The sequence below is a fragment of the Mesoplodon densirostris genome, chromosome 9, assembly GCF_025265405.1.
Source record: "Mesoplodon densirostris isolate mMesDen1 chromosome 9, mMesDen1 primary haplotype, whole genome shotgun sequence".
In the NCBI taxonomy this organism is placed as follows: Eukaryota; Metazoa; Chordata; class Mammalia; order Artiodactyla; family Ziphiidae; genus Mesoplodon; species Mesoplodon densirostris.
The window spans coordinates 112,255,801-112,272,519 of NC_082669.1; the positions used below are offsets into that span (position 1 = coordinate 112,255,801).

At 44.5% G+C, this 16,719-nt stretch overlaps 1 protein-coding gene across 1 annotated transcript in view; it reads left to right on the forward strand.

Annotated features, from left to right (window-relative positions):
• Positions 1–16,719, forward strand: part of RNF32 (ring finger protein 32) — a 44,170-nt gene continuing 27,451 nt past the window's right edge. Inside the window, exons 1-8 of the mRNA XM_060108207.1 lie at positions 1–88; positions 1,907–1,998; positions 2,535–2,817; positions 10,353–10,495; positions 13,384–13,416; positions 13,988–14,084; positions 14,282–14,327; positions 14,472–14,580. Of these exons, the coding sequence (XP_059964190.1) occupies positions 1,984–1,998; positions 2,535–2,817; positions 10,353–10,495; positions 13,384–13,416; positions 13,988–14,084; positions 14,282–14,327; positions 14,472–14,580 (726 nt within the window). The 5' untranslated portion in view covers positions 1–88; positions 1,907–1,983. The remainder of the gene's footprint in view (positions 89–1,906; positions 1,999–2,534; positions 2,818–10,352; positions 10,496–13,383; positions 13,417–13,987; positions 14,085–14,281; positions 14,328–14,471; positions 14,581–16,719) is intronic.

Sequence of the window (16,719 nt, forward strand, 5' to 3'; positions counted from 1 at the left end):
GCGGCGGTTGCTAGGCAACGGCGAGCCGCAGAGGTGGAGGGCGTCGGCCGCGGTGTGTGTGCAGAGGGCGGGGTCGGTTCCGCTGCAGGTGCGGCCCCGGGTGGAGTAGGGAGGAGGGGTGGGATGGGTTGGGGAGGGCAAGGGAGGAGGCACCCTGGAGGCGGGAGTAGCCGGGACTGTCTTGTGCAGCCCCAAAGGTCCTCGGGTCCCCAGGGCAGCCCGCCTACTCCGTGGCCATCCCTTGGGAGGACCTAGAACGGTCACTGAGAACCTCAACCAGCCCGTTACTGAAAGGGGATCCACGGTTAACACATACAGTTGACCCTTGAACGAGGGTGTGAACTGCGGGGCCCACCTGCAGGCCATACCCGGATTTTCTTCAGTAAATATGTACCGCAGTGCTACACTCTCCCTGGCGGAGGACGGGGGTCGGGTGGAGCCTGACTCTGGGACTTGAGCATCCTGGGGTTTTGGTGAAAAACAGCGGGTCCTGGAACCAGTCCCACGGATACCCAGGGACAGGAGGACTGTCATTTTACAACTGTTTCTGTGCTTCTGGCCAACCTGGGTGGAATCTCATCAAAAATGTAAAACAAGGAATTCCTAAGTTACAAAACTTGGCAACACAGTGTGTCCAATTGTCTTTTAAAAACTTTCTCTGGTGTTCCTGTTTTGTTTTTTTTGTTTTTTTTTTTTTTTTTTTTGCTTGCTGTACGCGGGCCTCTCACTGCTGTGGCCTCTCCCGTTGCGGAGCACAGGCTCCGGACACACAGGCTCCGCGGCCATGGCTCGCGGGCCCAGCCGCTCCGCGGCATGTGGGATCTTCCGGGATCGGGGCACGAACCCGTGTCCCCTGCATCGGCAGGCGGACTCTCAACCACTGCGCCACCAGGGAAGCCCTGTTCCTGTGTTTTTAACTAGCATGTTTATAAATTAGCTTAAAGTCACTTAGACAAATCGGTAACTAATGACTTTGCCACCACAGTGGTATCTTTTTACCAAGCCCTACCTCTTTTAACTAATTGTTAACAATGGAATTTACGAAGAAAAAATATTCCTATTAATTTTAGCTCTTAATACTGGCTGAGGATTAAGTTTCTAACCCTACTGCTGCCACAGACTAATTATATAATTTTGGAGGAGTCAGTAATCTCTGGATATGTTTTCTCCTTTTAAAATGAAGTTGGACTAAATAGTTGAAAATAGTTTCTAATGCTGAAATTTAACGACACTATAGGACTTACAAGGGGCACAGTTTTTAAAAGCTCTTGATGTTAAGCCCAGTGGCTTACAGTGTAGACACTTGAGATAAAATTGTCGACTGCAGATAGCTAGCTATGATTATTAAAGAATTGTTAGGATGACGCAAACTATATTCCGCCAGGTTGTAGGCATTTTGAAAGTAGAAGGTGATCTTCCAGCATTTTAAATACCTTCTACCATTTCTTCAGCCTAGACTGTTGTGATGAAGTATTAGATGGAAACTCCTTCATTCTCCTCTTGATGCCAGAATTGAAGGGGAACGGGGTTGCCGTAGAAGCTGTCACCTCACTGCTAAGGGGTCGTGGGGATCTCACAGACTCCTTTCCACTGTGCTTGCTTTCCTCATTCTGCACTCACCCCTTAGGAAGCTCATTCTGCGGGACTAACTGAATGTAGGTGTTGATCCTGAGATACATATTTGGGATTAATTCGTCTCTTGTCTTACAGTCAGGACCTCAGCAGTACTCCCTAATTACTCCAGCAGATGACCGGCTTGAGTTCCTCTGGGATCACAGCACAGAGCTTAGTGCTGTGCTGGTGCGCATTCATCATCAGTTAGACTCTCCATATTTCTCTTCCCCGTAAACTTCGTCAGAGATTTTAGGTACACTCTAACGTTGGCTTTCTGTTGGCTTTTTTACAGTAGAAGAATCAAAGGACTGGGATATGAAATGATGATATAATTTGATATAGCCAAGCAACCACTTCTCCTGAGTCAGCATGTTAAAAAACAAGGTACACAATCCTTTTTAAAACATACACATTGTTTTACTCATGAATATATTTTAATTCAGCTGACAGTATAAAAAATAGTTTGCAAACCTTGCTTCAGTGAGGAACTGTCAGCTGTAGTACTTGGTGTAAGCATCTCTTAGCTGCATGGAAATTGTATTTTGTATAAGTTTTCACTAAAAAAAGCATACACTTAAATGCAAGATTCTCTTTAGTATAACAGAAGTAAGCTTTGCCTGGAGTCTAATTATAGTGAAACAGAATGTGCTCAGTCACGCACAGCTTATATACGTCAGAATGCATATATTCATATTATGATTAAGGCCTTAGAAATTAAGTGAAAAGATGTTACTATGTCATTAACATAAATGGTGAGACTGGGCTTTGCTCCCCTGACTTGGGTAACGATGGGTGAAGCATTCTTTACTACTGGATTTGGTCTGGTATGCCATCAAGGTTGAGTGTTAAAGCATAAGCTTTCTTGTAAATGGTACATTAGATAATGTTCTTCATGTAAGGCTTTTTTCCCCACTTTCTAGGGTCATTCGTCTAAACAGGATAACTTAGCAGTCACTGCAGTGGCTTTACAAGATCACATTTTACATGATCTTCAACTTCGAAATCTTTCAATAGCAGATCATTCTAAGACAAAGGACAAATGTACAAATGTACATTCTTGGACAGAGAACAGATCCAAGTCTCTAAAAAGAAATACAAAAGCAGTAATAGATACTGGACTTAAAAAAACCACACAACGCTCTAAAGTTGAAGATTCAGAAAAAGAATATGTTCTTGATCCAAAGCCACCACCATTAACTTTAGGTAAGCTAATCTTCATTTGTATTTTGACTTATTAGAGCTAAAGAATCTAGTTGAGATTACTAGTACCATTTTCTCTGGTACAGAAATTATTTTAACTTATAATCTTACAGAAAGATATGTCTGTACTGAAGTTTAAAAGCGATAATGGGGCCAATTTAAGCAAGAAAATAAAGATAGTAATGATAAGTAGAGTAAGAATAAGTAAAAACAGAATAAAGTAGATATCTATTAATCTACAGTGACATAAATAAATAATTGAAGAAATAAATTAGTAATGGGAAAGGCTCTTTCTTACAGTAGAATAACAACTATAAGTATAGTAGACCAGAACTAGAAATAGAAAATCACCATGTGGTAAAGAACACACTGATAACAACCATCTGAGGATGCTGGAACTAGCAGGGGAGTCGCGTTGAGACACAGGTGGGGGCACAGCCTCATGGCATTGCCCCAGGGACCAACTCACCGCAGGAGAAGTGACAGCACCTTTACCAAGTGACAAAGTCCAACGCCAGGCTCTCAGAAGGACACAGATCCCTCCTAGGGCATTCTCGCCAAAGATGCATCTCCGAGTGTAACTCTGAGAAAACCTTAGATGACCCAGGTGGAAGGACATTCTACACAGTTCCTGGCCAGCGCTCTGCAAAAGCGTCAAGAGAAGCAAATAAAGACTGAGGTGCTGTCCCAGATCCTGGCAGGCCAAGGGGACAGGCCAACTGAGCCCTGTGAGTGATCAGGGTCAGAACAAAACGACGTCAGTGAGACAAGAACGACATCCTGCGGGGAGTATAGATTAATCGAGCACATTGGATCAACATAAATTGCTAGATTGGACCATTGCACTCAGGTCGTGTAAAATGTGAACATCTAGGGAGGTCGAGTGCAAAGCACGTGAGGATTCTTTACACGGTTTTACAACCGTTTACAAGTCCGAGATTATTTTAAACTGCAAAATTAGGAATAGAAAAGGTTTTGATTTTTATTTCTTATTTTTATTTTTTGCAAGGGAGGCTGGGAAGTAAGGTCCAGCTGTGTGCCCAGGAGGAGGGGAATAGACTGGTGAACATCAGCTAGCTTCTGCCATAGATTCAAAGGATAAAAAGGGTTTATCCCTGTGAAGAACAGAGGAAGAATGTTCTTGACGGAGGAAAAGACAGAGGCAGGGCTCTGAGGCAAGAGACCTGGGGCATTTGAGGAGCTGAAATAAGAACAGAGTGGCAGAGCCTGGCAAGCCGGGATGGAGGAGAGCGGGAGAGCAGGGAAGAAACGGGAGGGGTTGGATGAGGAGAGGGGCTTGGGGGTTTAAAATTTTTGTTGTGGTAAAATATACATAACATCTGCCCACTCTCACTACTATTATTCAACATAGTTTTGGAAGTCTTAGCCAAAGCAATCAGAGAAGAAAAAGAAATAAAACGAATCCAAATCGGAAAAGAAGAAGTAAAGCAGTCACTGTTTGCAGATGACGTGATACTATACATAGAGAATCCTAAAGATGCTACCAGAAAACTACTAGAGCTAATCAATGAATTTGGCAAAGTAGCAGGGTACAAAATTAATGCACAGAAATCCCTTGCATTCCTATACACTAAGGATGAAAAATCTGAGAGTGAAATTATGGAAACTCTAACATTTACCATTGCAATAAAAATAATAAAATACCTAGGAGTAAACCTACCTAAGGAAACAAAAGACCTGTATGCAGAAAATTATAAGACATTGATGAAAGAAATTAAAGATGATACAAATAGATGGAGAGATATACCATGTTCTTAGATTGGAAGCATCAACATTGTGAAAATGACTATACTACCCAAAGCAATCTACAGATTCAATGCAATCCCTATCAAATTACCAATGGCATTTTTCACAGACTAGAACAAAAAATTTCACAATTTGTATGAAAACACAAAAGACCCTTTCATCACTTTAAATATTTCCTGCCATTCCCTTCTGGCTTGCAGAGTTTCTGCTGAAAGATCAGCTGTTAACCTTATAGGGATTCCCTTGTATGTTATTTTTCCCTTGTTGCTCTTAATATTTTTTCTTTGTATTTAATTTTTGATAGTTTGATTAATATGTGTCTTGGCATGTTTCTCCTTAGATTTATCCTGTACAGGACTCTCTGTGCTTCCTGGACTTGATTAACTATTTTCTTTGCCATATTAGGGAAGTTTTCAACTATAATCTCTTCAAATATTTTCTCAGTCCCTTTCTTTTTCTCTTCTTCTTCTGGGACCCCCATAATTCGAATGTTGGTGCATTTAATGTTGTCCCAGAGGTCTCTAAGATTGTCCTCAATTCTTTTCATTTTTTCTTTATTCTGCTCTGCAGTAGTTGTTTCCACTATTTTATGTTCCACATCACTTGTCCGTTCTTCTGCATCAGTTATTCTGCTATTGATTCCTTCTAGAGAATTTTTAATTTCATTTACTGTGGTGTTCATCATTGTTTGTTTGCTCTTTAGTTCTTCTAGGTCCTTGTTAAACGTTTCTTGTATTTTCTCCATTCTGTTTCCAAGATTTTGGATCATCTTTACTATCATTATTCTGAATTCTTTTTCAGGTAGACTGCCTACTTCCTCTTCATTTGTTTGGTCTGGTGGGTTTTTACCTTGCTCCTTCATCTGCTGTGTCTCTCTGTCTTCTCATTTTGTTTAACTTACTGTGTTTGGGGTCTCCTTTTTGCAGGCTGCAGGTTCATAGTTCCTGTTGTTTTTGGTGTCTGTCCCCAGTGGGTAAGGTTGGTTCAGTGGCTTGTGTAGGCTTCCTGGTGGAGGGGACTGGTGCCTGTGTTCTAGTGGATGAGGCTGGATCTTGTCTTTCTGGTGGGCAGGACTGCGTCCGGTGGTGTGTTTTGGGGTGTCTGTGAACTTCTTATGATTTTAGGCAGCCTCTCTGCTAATGGGTGGGGCTGTGTTCCTGTCTTGCTAGTTGTTTGACATAGGGTATCCATCACTATAGCTTGCTGGTCATTGAGTGGAGCTAGGTCTTAGCGTTGAGATGGAGATCTCTGGGAGATTTTCACCATTTGATATTATGTGAAGCTGGGAGGTCTCTGGTGGACCAATGTCCTGAACTCAGCTCTCCCACCTCAGAGGCTCAGGCCTGACACCTGGCCAGAGCACCAAGACCCTGTTAGCCACATGGCTCAGAAGAAAAGGGAGAAAAAAAAAAGAAAGTTATCAAAATAAAAAATAATTCTTAAAAATAAAAAAATTCCAAAGTAATTTAAAAAAGAAAAAAAGAGAGCAGCCAAACCAAAAAACAAATCCACCAATGATAACAAGCACTATAAACTATACTAAAACAAACAAACAAAAACCAAACCAAAAGAAAAAGGAAAAACAGATAGACAGAACCCTAGGACAACTGGTAAAAGCAAAGGTATACAGACAAAATCACACAAAGAAGCATTCACATACACACTCACAAAAAGAGAAAAAGGAAAAATATATATATATGTCTATATATTTTTTAAAAAGGAGGAAGAGAGCAACCAAATCAATAAACAAATCTACCAATGATAATAAACTCTAAATATTAAACTAAGATAAACATAAAACCATAAACAAATTGGATGCAGAAAGCAAACCCCAAGTCTACAGTTGCTCCCAAAGTCCACCACCTCAGTTTTGGGATGATTCGTTGTCTATTCAGTTATTCCACAGATGCAGGTACATCAAGTTGACTGTGGAGATTTAATCCGCTGCTCCTGAGTCTGCTGGGCGAGATTTCCCTTTCTCTTCTTTGTTCGCACAGCTCCTGGGGTTCAGCTTTGGATTTGGCCCCGCCTCTGCGTGTAGGTCGCCGGAGGGCGTCTGTCCTTCACTCAGACAGGACGGAGTTAAAGGAGCCGCTGCATCGGGGGCTCTGGCTCACTCAGGCCGGGGGAGGGAGGGGTACGGAGTGCGGGGCGAGCGTGCGTCGGCGGAGGCCGGCGTGACATTGCACCAGCCTGAGATGCGCCGTGTATTCCCCTGGGGAAGTTGTCCCTGGATCCCGGGACCCTGGCGGTGGCGGGCTGCACAGGCTCCCGGGAGGGGAGGTGTGGAGAGTGACCTGTGCTCACACACAGGCTTCTTGGTGGCAGCAGCAGCAGCCTTAGCGTCTCATGCCCGTGTCTAGGGTCCGCGCTGATAGCCGCGGCTCGCGCCTGTCTGTGGAGCTCCTTTAAGCGGCGCTCTGAATCCCCTCTCCTCGCGCACCAGGAAACAAAGAGGGAAGAAGAAGTCTCTTGCCTCTTCGGCAGGTCCAGACTTTTCCCCGGACTCCCTCCCGGCCAGCCGTGGCGCACTAGCCCCTTCAGGCTGTGTTCACGCCGCCAACCCCAGTCCTCTCCCTGTGCTCCGACCGAAGCCGAGCCTCAGCTCCCAGCCCCGCCCACCCCGGCGGTGAGCAGACAAGCCTCTCAGGCTGGTGAGTGCCCGTCGGCACCAATCCTCTGTGCGGGAATCTCTCTGCTTTGCCCTCCGTACCCCTGTGGCTGTGCTCTCCTCCGCGGCTCCGAAGCTCCTCTCTCCGCCACCCGCAGTCTCTGCCCGCGAAGGGGCTCCTAGTGTGTGGAGACCTTTCCTCCTCCACGGCTCCCTCCCACTGGTGCAGGTCCCGTCCCTATCCTTTTGTCTCTGTTTATTCCTTTTTCTTTTGCCCTACCCAGGTACATGGGGACTTTCTTGCCTTTTGGGAAGTCTGAGTTCTTCTGCCAGCGTTCAGTAGGTGTTCTGTAGGCGTTGTTCCGCATGTAGATGTATTTCTGATGTATTTGTGGAGAGGAAGGCTATCTCCACGTCTCACTCCTCCGCCATCTTGAAGGTCCCCACACATGCTCTTAATTATTATCCAAACATAGTATTGCACTTGGGTTTGCTGCCTTTTCTTGCTGATTTGCTGGAGTGCTTTGTGTTCTCTTCACATTAATCCCATGTTGTTTTAGCCACAGACAATATCTTCTCTGGGCCTGTCAACATCTTTTAATTTTATGTCTGATTTTATATTTGAATAAAATCTTCATTCTGATTACTGTTAAGTCTATCAGTTTTTCTCTTTATCGTTTATGATTTGGGGGATTTAAATCCTTACCCATTCTGAGATCACAAAGATGTCCCAACATCTTCTTTACTACCTTTGAAGTTTTGCCTTTCACATTTAGAACTCATCACAGTATTATTTTGCAAATGGTTTGGGGAACATCAGTTGGTATAACAATTTAGGTTAGATTCTTCCCTCAAACCATAAACCATCCTTAGCTGGCTGTGGCACTACCTTATGCATATACCAACTTTTCTGTGTTTATGGGAGAGAGGGAGAGATAGTGTGTGATTTGGGGCTTCTGTTTCTATGTCATTATCTCACTGTTTTAATTTATATAATTTTGTAATATGTCTTAATAACTGGATAGGAAAAGACCCAAAATTTGTCCCAAAAATCTCTTCCAAAAATATATTCTCTCAATACATTAAAATACAGTAGGTAGGGACTTCCCTGGTGGCACAGTGGTTAAGAATCCACCTGCCATGGGGCTTCTCTGGTGGCGCAGTGGTTGAGAGTCCACCTGCCGATGTGGGGGACACGGGTTCGTGCCCTGGTCCGGGAAGATCCCACATGCCGCGGAGTGGCTAGGCCTGCGAGCCATGGCCGCTGAGCCTGTGCGTCCAAGCCTGTGCTCCACAACGGGAGAGGCCACAACAGTGAGAGCCCCGCGTACCGAAAAACAAAAGAAAAAAGAGGAAAGAATCCACCTGCCAGTGCAGGGGACATGGGTTCGAGCCCTGGCCCGGGAAGATCCCACATGCTGCAGAGCAAATAAGCCCATGCGCCACAACTACAGAGTCTGTGCTCTAGAGCCCGCGAGCCACAACTACTGAGCCCGCATGCCACAACTACTGAAGCCCGAGCACCTAAAGGCCATGCTCTGCAACAAGAGAAGCCACCGCAATGAGAAGCTCGTGCACTGCAACGAAGAGTAGTCCCCGCTCGCCACAACTAGAGAAAGCCCATGCACAGCAATGAAGACCCAACGCGGCCAAAAAATAAATAAAAAATTTTTTAAAATAGTAAAAATAAAATACAATAGGTGATCTTTCATTTTATCTTCATGGAGACATTTCTTCTAGAACCTTCCATCATCCTGCTCCCATCTGGACCAGTTGCTCTGTGGGGCTGGTGCAGAGCTGTTAACACCAGATCTTTTCTCAGCGTCATCCTGTGGATTGAGGACCTTTGGCTCTTTTGTGTTAGGTCTTCTTTCCCTTAGTTGACTCGTGCCCTGCAGTGAAGTTATCCCCCAGGAGCTTCCTAAGAAAGAGTGCATGAGAGGCCACATACAGGCTTGCAGACAAAAGATACTTTTATTCTGCTCTGACATTGGATTGTGGCTAATAAGAGATTTTGATATGGGAATCTTTATCTCAGAATTTTGAAAGTATTGCTTTCTGGTGTCTGTGTTGCTATAGATATGTCTGATATGATTCTGATTCCTGGTCCTTTGGGATCTTTTTCTGCCTCTGCAGTTTCACAGTGAAAGGACTTGGTGTGAGTCCTTCCTTCTGGGCCTTGCTGTGTCCTCTCAAGCTAGAAATGCATGTCCTCTAACGGGAGACATTTGGACTCTTTATTTACTCTCCGTTTTCTTTGTTTTCTTTCTGGAATTCCTGTCTTTCAGATGTCAGACTGATCCTTCAGTTTTCCTATTTTCTGTCTCCTCCTATATTTTTCTACTTTTATCTTAACTTCCTCTCCCAGGCTTTTGGTTGACTTTCACATTTCCGTTAAATGCTGAAAGGTTTCCATTTTCGAGAGCTCTTTTTGGTACTCTGAGCATTCCTGTTGCAGCCTCCTGTGCTTGTTTGATAGATGTAACCCTTCACTCTCTGTCCCTGAAGACGGCCCTGTAGGTTGACTCCGTGTCCACTCGATGGCCTGGGGTGGGGGTGGAGGGAGTACTGCCATCCTGCCGAGCTGTGGAACTTCCTTCTTCAGAGTGAGTGTTTCCACCGGAATGGTATTTCCGCATACCAGGCCTGCTCCAGGGTACGCACGCGGTAGGTTCTCAAACACCGCTGAAGGAAGGGACTACCCTGACAGTGATTGCATGTCATAGGAATCTTTTAGCAAGGGAAGAACTGGATTGATGCTCACTTTACAAAGGTCACTGACGGCAGAAACAAGCTAAATTGGAAGGAGGCAATGCCAAAGGCCGAGAGAGAAGTTAGCTGAGAGATGGGGAAGACCTTTGGCCAATACCTGTGAAAACATTTGTAAAAGTGATCAGTCCGGCCTACCTTATAGAATCATTATGAAAATGAAATAGATATGGGGAATGCTTTGTAAATAAAAGTCTAAAGCATAAATGTAAGATAGTATTCTCCTTGACTTCTGTGCACCCGTAAAAAAGCAGCATTCTAAATATGGTGGAATAAAGTATGCAATGGAAATGTTTTGCTTTAATATTTGCAAAATAATGTCATTAAAATTATGCATGAGTTACCATATTCTGAAAGATTTAACTCACATTTCATATTGTTTTAACTTCAGCACAGAAGTTGGGCCTCTTTGAACCTCCCCCTTTGCCACTGTCATCAGATGAATGGGAAAAAGTGAAGCAAAGATCCATCCTGCAAGGGGAGTCCATGCAGCCGTGCCCAATATGCAAAGAAGAATTCGAACTTCGCCCGCAGGTGTTTAGCGTGAGCTTAGATAAGCAGGCCCGTGGGGCATTCTCTAGTGACTGGTCTCTGAACTAGGGCTAAGGGAGTCCATGCTTCATTTTCCAGCCTGTTCCTCCTATGTGACCCTCAAAGACTTACATTTTGTTTCCATTAATTAAAGTATGTGTGTGAGAAAGAGCTAAACACCCTCATTAAACAGTCTTATTTACTGAATACTGTTAGTTCTCAAGTACAAAGTTTGTACAAAAGGAATGTTCCCATTCCACTGGCTGTCAGCAGCTGGGGGTGAGTGGGGACGCCGCTGGGAGAGCACCGAGGGCAGAAGGATGGGGAACTTTTAAGTTGTTTTGTGACTTGAAACCATAAAAGAAAAACCAAGCTTGAATATCTCCAAAGAATCTGTGGAAGGATCTTTAAGTAAAATCTTTTAACAATCTTTATTCATGAAAGTTTACCATAGTAAGATTGATGATAATATGCATAATATACAATCAATCTATGTCATAGGGGTTTTTTCTATACATACTTTGTCTGCCTAATTAAATTTTAATCTCCTGAAAGTTAGGGACTCTGCTATTCTTAGATTTTTTTTTTTGAGCTAATGGCCACCGTGTAGTGATTTCTCACATGCATAGCATTGTGCTTTCTACACAGAGGCACTTGGAACTTTGCTGTAAAAAATACAGCAAATACAGTTAAAGGCAGGCTTAAAATTCACAGCCTAGGAACCCCAGCTTTACTTACTATACTGGCACACAAACCCTCAAACTTAATTTGCTTTAATAAGTTTCACTGTTAATGAGTTAGTTCACAGTCATAAAATTTTGTTCTTTACTAATTTGAACTCACACGTTATTTTAAACATACTTACTATGTTCCAGTTCTCTATCAGAACCTAATCTTACATATATGAAAGTTGGATATTTCAGAAAGATATTAGCCCTTAAAGCACAGAAATACCTCTAGGATGATTTAGCATTTTAGTAGCAAAAGAGCTAATAAAGCCACAAGGAATCTTTCTGGACCCAGCAACCTCTTTCTTAATTATGCTATAAATATCTAGCCTGACTGTGGTATGAAGAATGAAAGTTTGAAGTTGAATATCTTAAGGGGGAATCAGGATGCAACATGCCCACCATTTCTTCCATTTTGTTTTTTATAAATTTCTCACTATAGTATTTTTGGTTATAGGTATAGACACGTGTTTATTTTGCATTTCTAGTTATTGTTCTCATGTTTAGCTTTTTCCTTAGTTATAAATAGTTGGCATTTTCCCGACATTTAATGATTTGAGAAGGCTTCAGTTAATCTCATGTGCCTCTGAGGTAGGCATTATACCCCTTTAACAGATGAGGACATAAACAATTCACGTGATCCACAGTAGGCCAGCTCAGGAAGTGTGCTTGGGACAGCTAGAATCTAATCTGAACTTCTGGGACATTTTTAGTGTATTCACCACCGCTGAATCGTTTATTTTTGTTATCTCAGAGAGTGTTTGCCAATAACAAATATTTATGGACATTAAAAGTATATATATATATATATAGATATAGATACAGATAGATAGATAGATAGATAGATATAGATATAGATATTTTTTTTTTTTTTTGGTACGCGGGCCTCTTACTGTTGTGGCCCCTCCCGTCGTGGAGCACAGGCTCCAGACGCACAGGCTCAGCGGCCATGGCTCACGGGCCCAGCCTCTCCATGGCATGTGGGATCCTCCCGGACCGGGGCACGAACCCGTGTCCCCTGCATCGGCAGGCAGACTCTCAACCACTGCACCACCAGGGAAGCCCTAAAAGTATATTTTAAATATACAGAGTAAAATATTATTCAATATAGATCATCGAATGTCTGTTGATAGATAAAACACTCTGAAAGATGATTCTACTGAGAATGAGCAATTGAATACACGAAAGGTTGCTGTTAGATTCAAGGGTGATAATTAAAAAGGACCCTCATTACTGAGTTTTTCCAATTTAGGGTTATTGGTGGCACGCAGTAAGTTTCAAGGAAAGGTTTTAGAACTTTCTAAGTTCTATTTGTTCTGATATTTCTTCCATTCTTCCCATTAAAGAAGAAAAGTGTAGACCGAAGGAAGGCACGGGGGGGTCACTTTGAAACTGGAAAGTTTCACCAGGATCACGTGGCCCTGGGAAAGTGGAAGCCTGCACTGCTGGTGAAATGCCTCTGCCGCCTCTCTCCGTCCCACACATTCGGAGAGAGGCCACGGGCGCCTGAGTCGCTTCGTGCTGGCTGTCCCGGTCTCACCCCTCCCTGGCCTTTCCTTCCAGAAGAGCCAGCTACCTTTTTCTTCGTTCAGTCCAAGCTCCTTTGTCACAGCCCAGAATGTCATCACTTGGTGGAGAATTTGGGTCACAGGAAGGTGGAATTTTCTGGAGACCACACTTCCCCTGCATTTAAAAAAGAAAAAGTGATTCATATGTCTCTAGGGTGTATTGCTAATTAAATTTAAGAGTGCAGTTGAGTTGAACAAAGTCCTAAGGAAAGATATTTGTTTTCCCTTCTCTGCTCCCCGCCCCCCAGCCTGGGTCCTCACCAGCGTGCACTCTCTCTTTGGATCTGCCCAGAAATACTTCTCTTTTGTAATTGTTTCCGTTTTAAATATACACTCATTCTACAGCAAACTTCATGTGTTCGTTTGATGTTTCAGATTGTTGTTAATTTTTCTTGTTGAGATTATATACCTGTGCTATGTTAAACGCTAAATATTGTAAATATCAAAGTTGTTAATCTGCTTTGTAAATTTGTCAAAGAAACAACACAGCCTACTTTTTAAATAGTCAGAATTTTTCTTTTAATTAATGCATTTATGCTGCTTCTCTTTTAAACTAATTTAAACTTCGAACATCTCTTTGTCTTCTCGTGAACAGGTGCTGCTTTCGTGTTCCCATGTGTTCCACAGGGTGAGTAACCCGCCTCTGTCCTATCCTGAAGTGCTCGCAGCATCCTTGTAGCTCAGAGGGGTGGAGCCTTGTCTCTCTCACTTAAAGGCTCCTCAGAGGAACCATTTATTTTATCCATAATCACCATTTATGCTTAGAAATATGACTTTAGGCTAGAGTACAATTCATCCTGTTTTGAAAATGGTGAATTTTCTGTGGCAAAAGAGCCACAGATGTTTGTATGAGAGAGTGTGGCTGGTAAGGCACGTCAGAGTGGGTGGCAGCTCCCATCCTCTGAGTTCACTGGGCAGTCGCCCGTATGCAGGGACCATTCGCCTTCACGCGAGGTGTTCCCAGTTTTTGATGTATCTGCATGTATATTCTTGTAAAATACCATTTTTGGAACAAGTTTCAGGAGGAAGGTGTTAACATCTGATGAAACTTCTTCCCTTCATAATCTGAATTGGACTAAGTCTCCAATTGGACTAGTCTCATAATTATGAGAGAAAAGAACACTATAATTACATTAGAAGTCAAATTGTTGTTTATAAGCAATTACTCGTAAAATTTTAAGTGAAATGTTTTTCTTCAGGCATGCCTTCAGGCTTTTGAAAAGTTCACAAATAAAAAAACCTGTCCTCTCTGTAGAAAGAACCAGTATCAAACCAGAGTGATTCGGGGCTTCCCTGGTGGCGCAGTGGTTGAGAGTCCGCCTGCCGATGCAGGGGACACGGGTTCGTGCCCCGGTCCGGGAAGATCCCACATGCCGCGGAGCGGCTGGGCCCGTGAGCCGTGGCCGCTGAGCCTGCGCGTCCGGAGCCTGCGCTCCGCAACGGGAGAGGCCACAACAGTGAGAGGCCCGCGTACCGCAAAAAAAAAACCAGAGTGATTCACGACGGCGCCCGACTCTTCAGAATAAAGTGTGCGACCAGGTAAGGGGTCCCCGAGCCACGGGAACATGCCTGCCCATCTGAGAGGGTGCTTGGAGGCCTTTGGAAGCTGCTGGGGGGTCTTCCCTGTGGCCTGGCCGCGTCCCGGGGCTGGCACGGCAGGGCTGATGGGGTTCTGTGCTCCAGGATCCAGGCCTTCTGGAGGGGACACGTGGTCAGGAAGTGGTACCGGGAGCTGAGGAGGACGGTGCCGCCCACGGACGCCAAGCTGAGGAGAAAGTTCTTTGAAGCAAAGGTGGGTGTGAGACCCTCGACACTCCAGGCCGGGTCCCTGCCAGTGACTCATGGGTCATGGAGGCCAGCAAGGCCATGAAACCCTGAGCTTTACTTCAGTTTGGGGCTTTTTACAAATGGTTGAGATGCGGGCACCTTAAACTGGCTTTCTAACCCAGGCGGTCCATACTTTCAGATTTCCTCTTCTAGTCAAATCATAAATTCATAAAATTGGAATAAGGTTAAATTCAAAGCAATTTCTGTTTGGCCATTTTATGACAGTTGTTTAAATAAACATCCCCTGAGAAATGGAAAGGAACTTAAAAAAAAAAAAGAAAGAAAGACCGGCAGTGCTACCATTTTATTGAGGACCTCCTGGGGTCACCAAAAACGTTTTAGAAATAAATAACTTCAGTTTCTACCCTTTCTTTTAACCATTTTTATCTGTACTTTTCGGCTTGTTTGACAACTTTGTTATGTGCCTCATACAAAAAGGCCAGGCCCAGAGGAAGGAGCGGCTACCTGGGCCACAGTCCCTGGTCTACCCTCCCCAGCTCTGTGGCTTCAGGCCAACAGCTGCAGCTGTGGCCTCAGAGTCCGCGCCTGTGATGTAAAGGCAGTAACCCCTCCCTGCAGAGCTGCTCCAGCCCTGAGAGCCGTAGCACACAGTAGGCACTGGAAAATTTGTATTTATTACAAATGTTAACATATTGTTCAAGTTAATCTTTATGTTGTTTTAGATTTAGTGCTAGTCCACATTTCTTTAGGATAGCACTGTATGAGAGTATGGTATTCTGATGATGTGACCCTCAAATCACTAAGATTAAACTCACAGTCACACTTCCCTGTTAGTTATTTGTGGAAGCATCACTCACACATTTATTTCGATCTCTTCTAAACGCACCTATTTTTTGGGCTGCACTCCCATGTGGAACAATGAGTGATAGAAAATTACCCTTCACCGTGTGCGGGATCCCCTTTCTTCCGCTGTATGACTTCCGTGGGCGTATGAAGCGTAAGGACCTTGGCCCCGTGCAGCTGCCATCAACACATCAACCCCGTGCTGTCGTCCGACCCCCGGCCTGACCTCAGGCCGCCGGGCTGCTGTCTGTGCGTCTCCTTTTCTGGCGTCTTGCAACTTCGCCCACCTTCTGTGTGCCGAGGTGGGAGGTGTGAGGGGCTTCTTCACAGTGTCCCAGGACTGCACGGGAATCCTAAGAGTAAGAGGATTTAGGCTCGACTCTAAAGCAGTGCGATAATAGATATTTTTTCTAATACCCTTCCTGATCGCTTAGGTAACTGTTCCAAGCAAGGTGGCTATCAGTATGTGCAAAAGAAAATCAGAATCATGGCTTATGTGATGTCTGTGCCTCAGACTTATCAAGAAACTATACTTGATTTGCCCTCAGGAGTAGACCATTAAAGGCAGCATGTGAGCAAATGGCCTTAAAATACTGTGGATCTTGGGCTTCCCTGGTGGCACAGTGGTTGGGAGTCTGCCTGCCGATGCGGGGGGCGCGGGTTCGTGCCCCGGTCCAGGAGGATCCCACGTGCCGCTGAGCGGCTGGGCCCGTGAGCCATGGCCGCTGAGCCTGCGCGTCCGGAGTCTGTGCTCGGCAACGGGAGAGGCTGCGGCAGTGAGAGGCCCGCGTACCGAAAAAAAAAAAAATACTGTGGATCTCGATGACGGAGGTTGAACAGTGGGTGGAGAGATTTGCTTCTGTGGTGCCGGTCAGCTGGAGATGCCCACGGTGCTGTCCCCTGTCCGGGCTCTAGGAGGCGCCCCTCTGGCAGGGTGGGCAGTTTCTGCAGCCGCTCTGGCCTTTGGAGAAGTCAGGGGCAGAAGGGTGAGAGGCTGTGATCAAGAATCTGGAATTCTACCTTGTTTTCTCCTAGTCATTCACACCCCTTCCAGCAGGACGGGGTGCGGAGGACGTCTGGGACAAGGGATGGGGTCCTGTTCTGTTGCACTTCTGATCATTTAGGAAATGACTCTTGCAATTTGATGATTTTTCCTACCTTTTCCAACTTGATGGAACTCACATGCTGAGCTATAGGCATGATCTAGGAAGCGTTAATCCACAACTTTAAAATGCCAATGTGCTTTAATGGAATTTGAAAGATGATTGAAATAGGTCACTGAATTTCATTTTACCCAGGA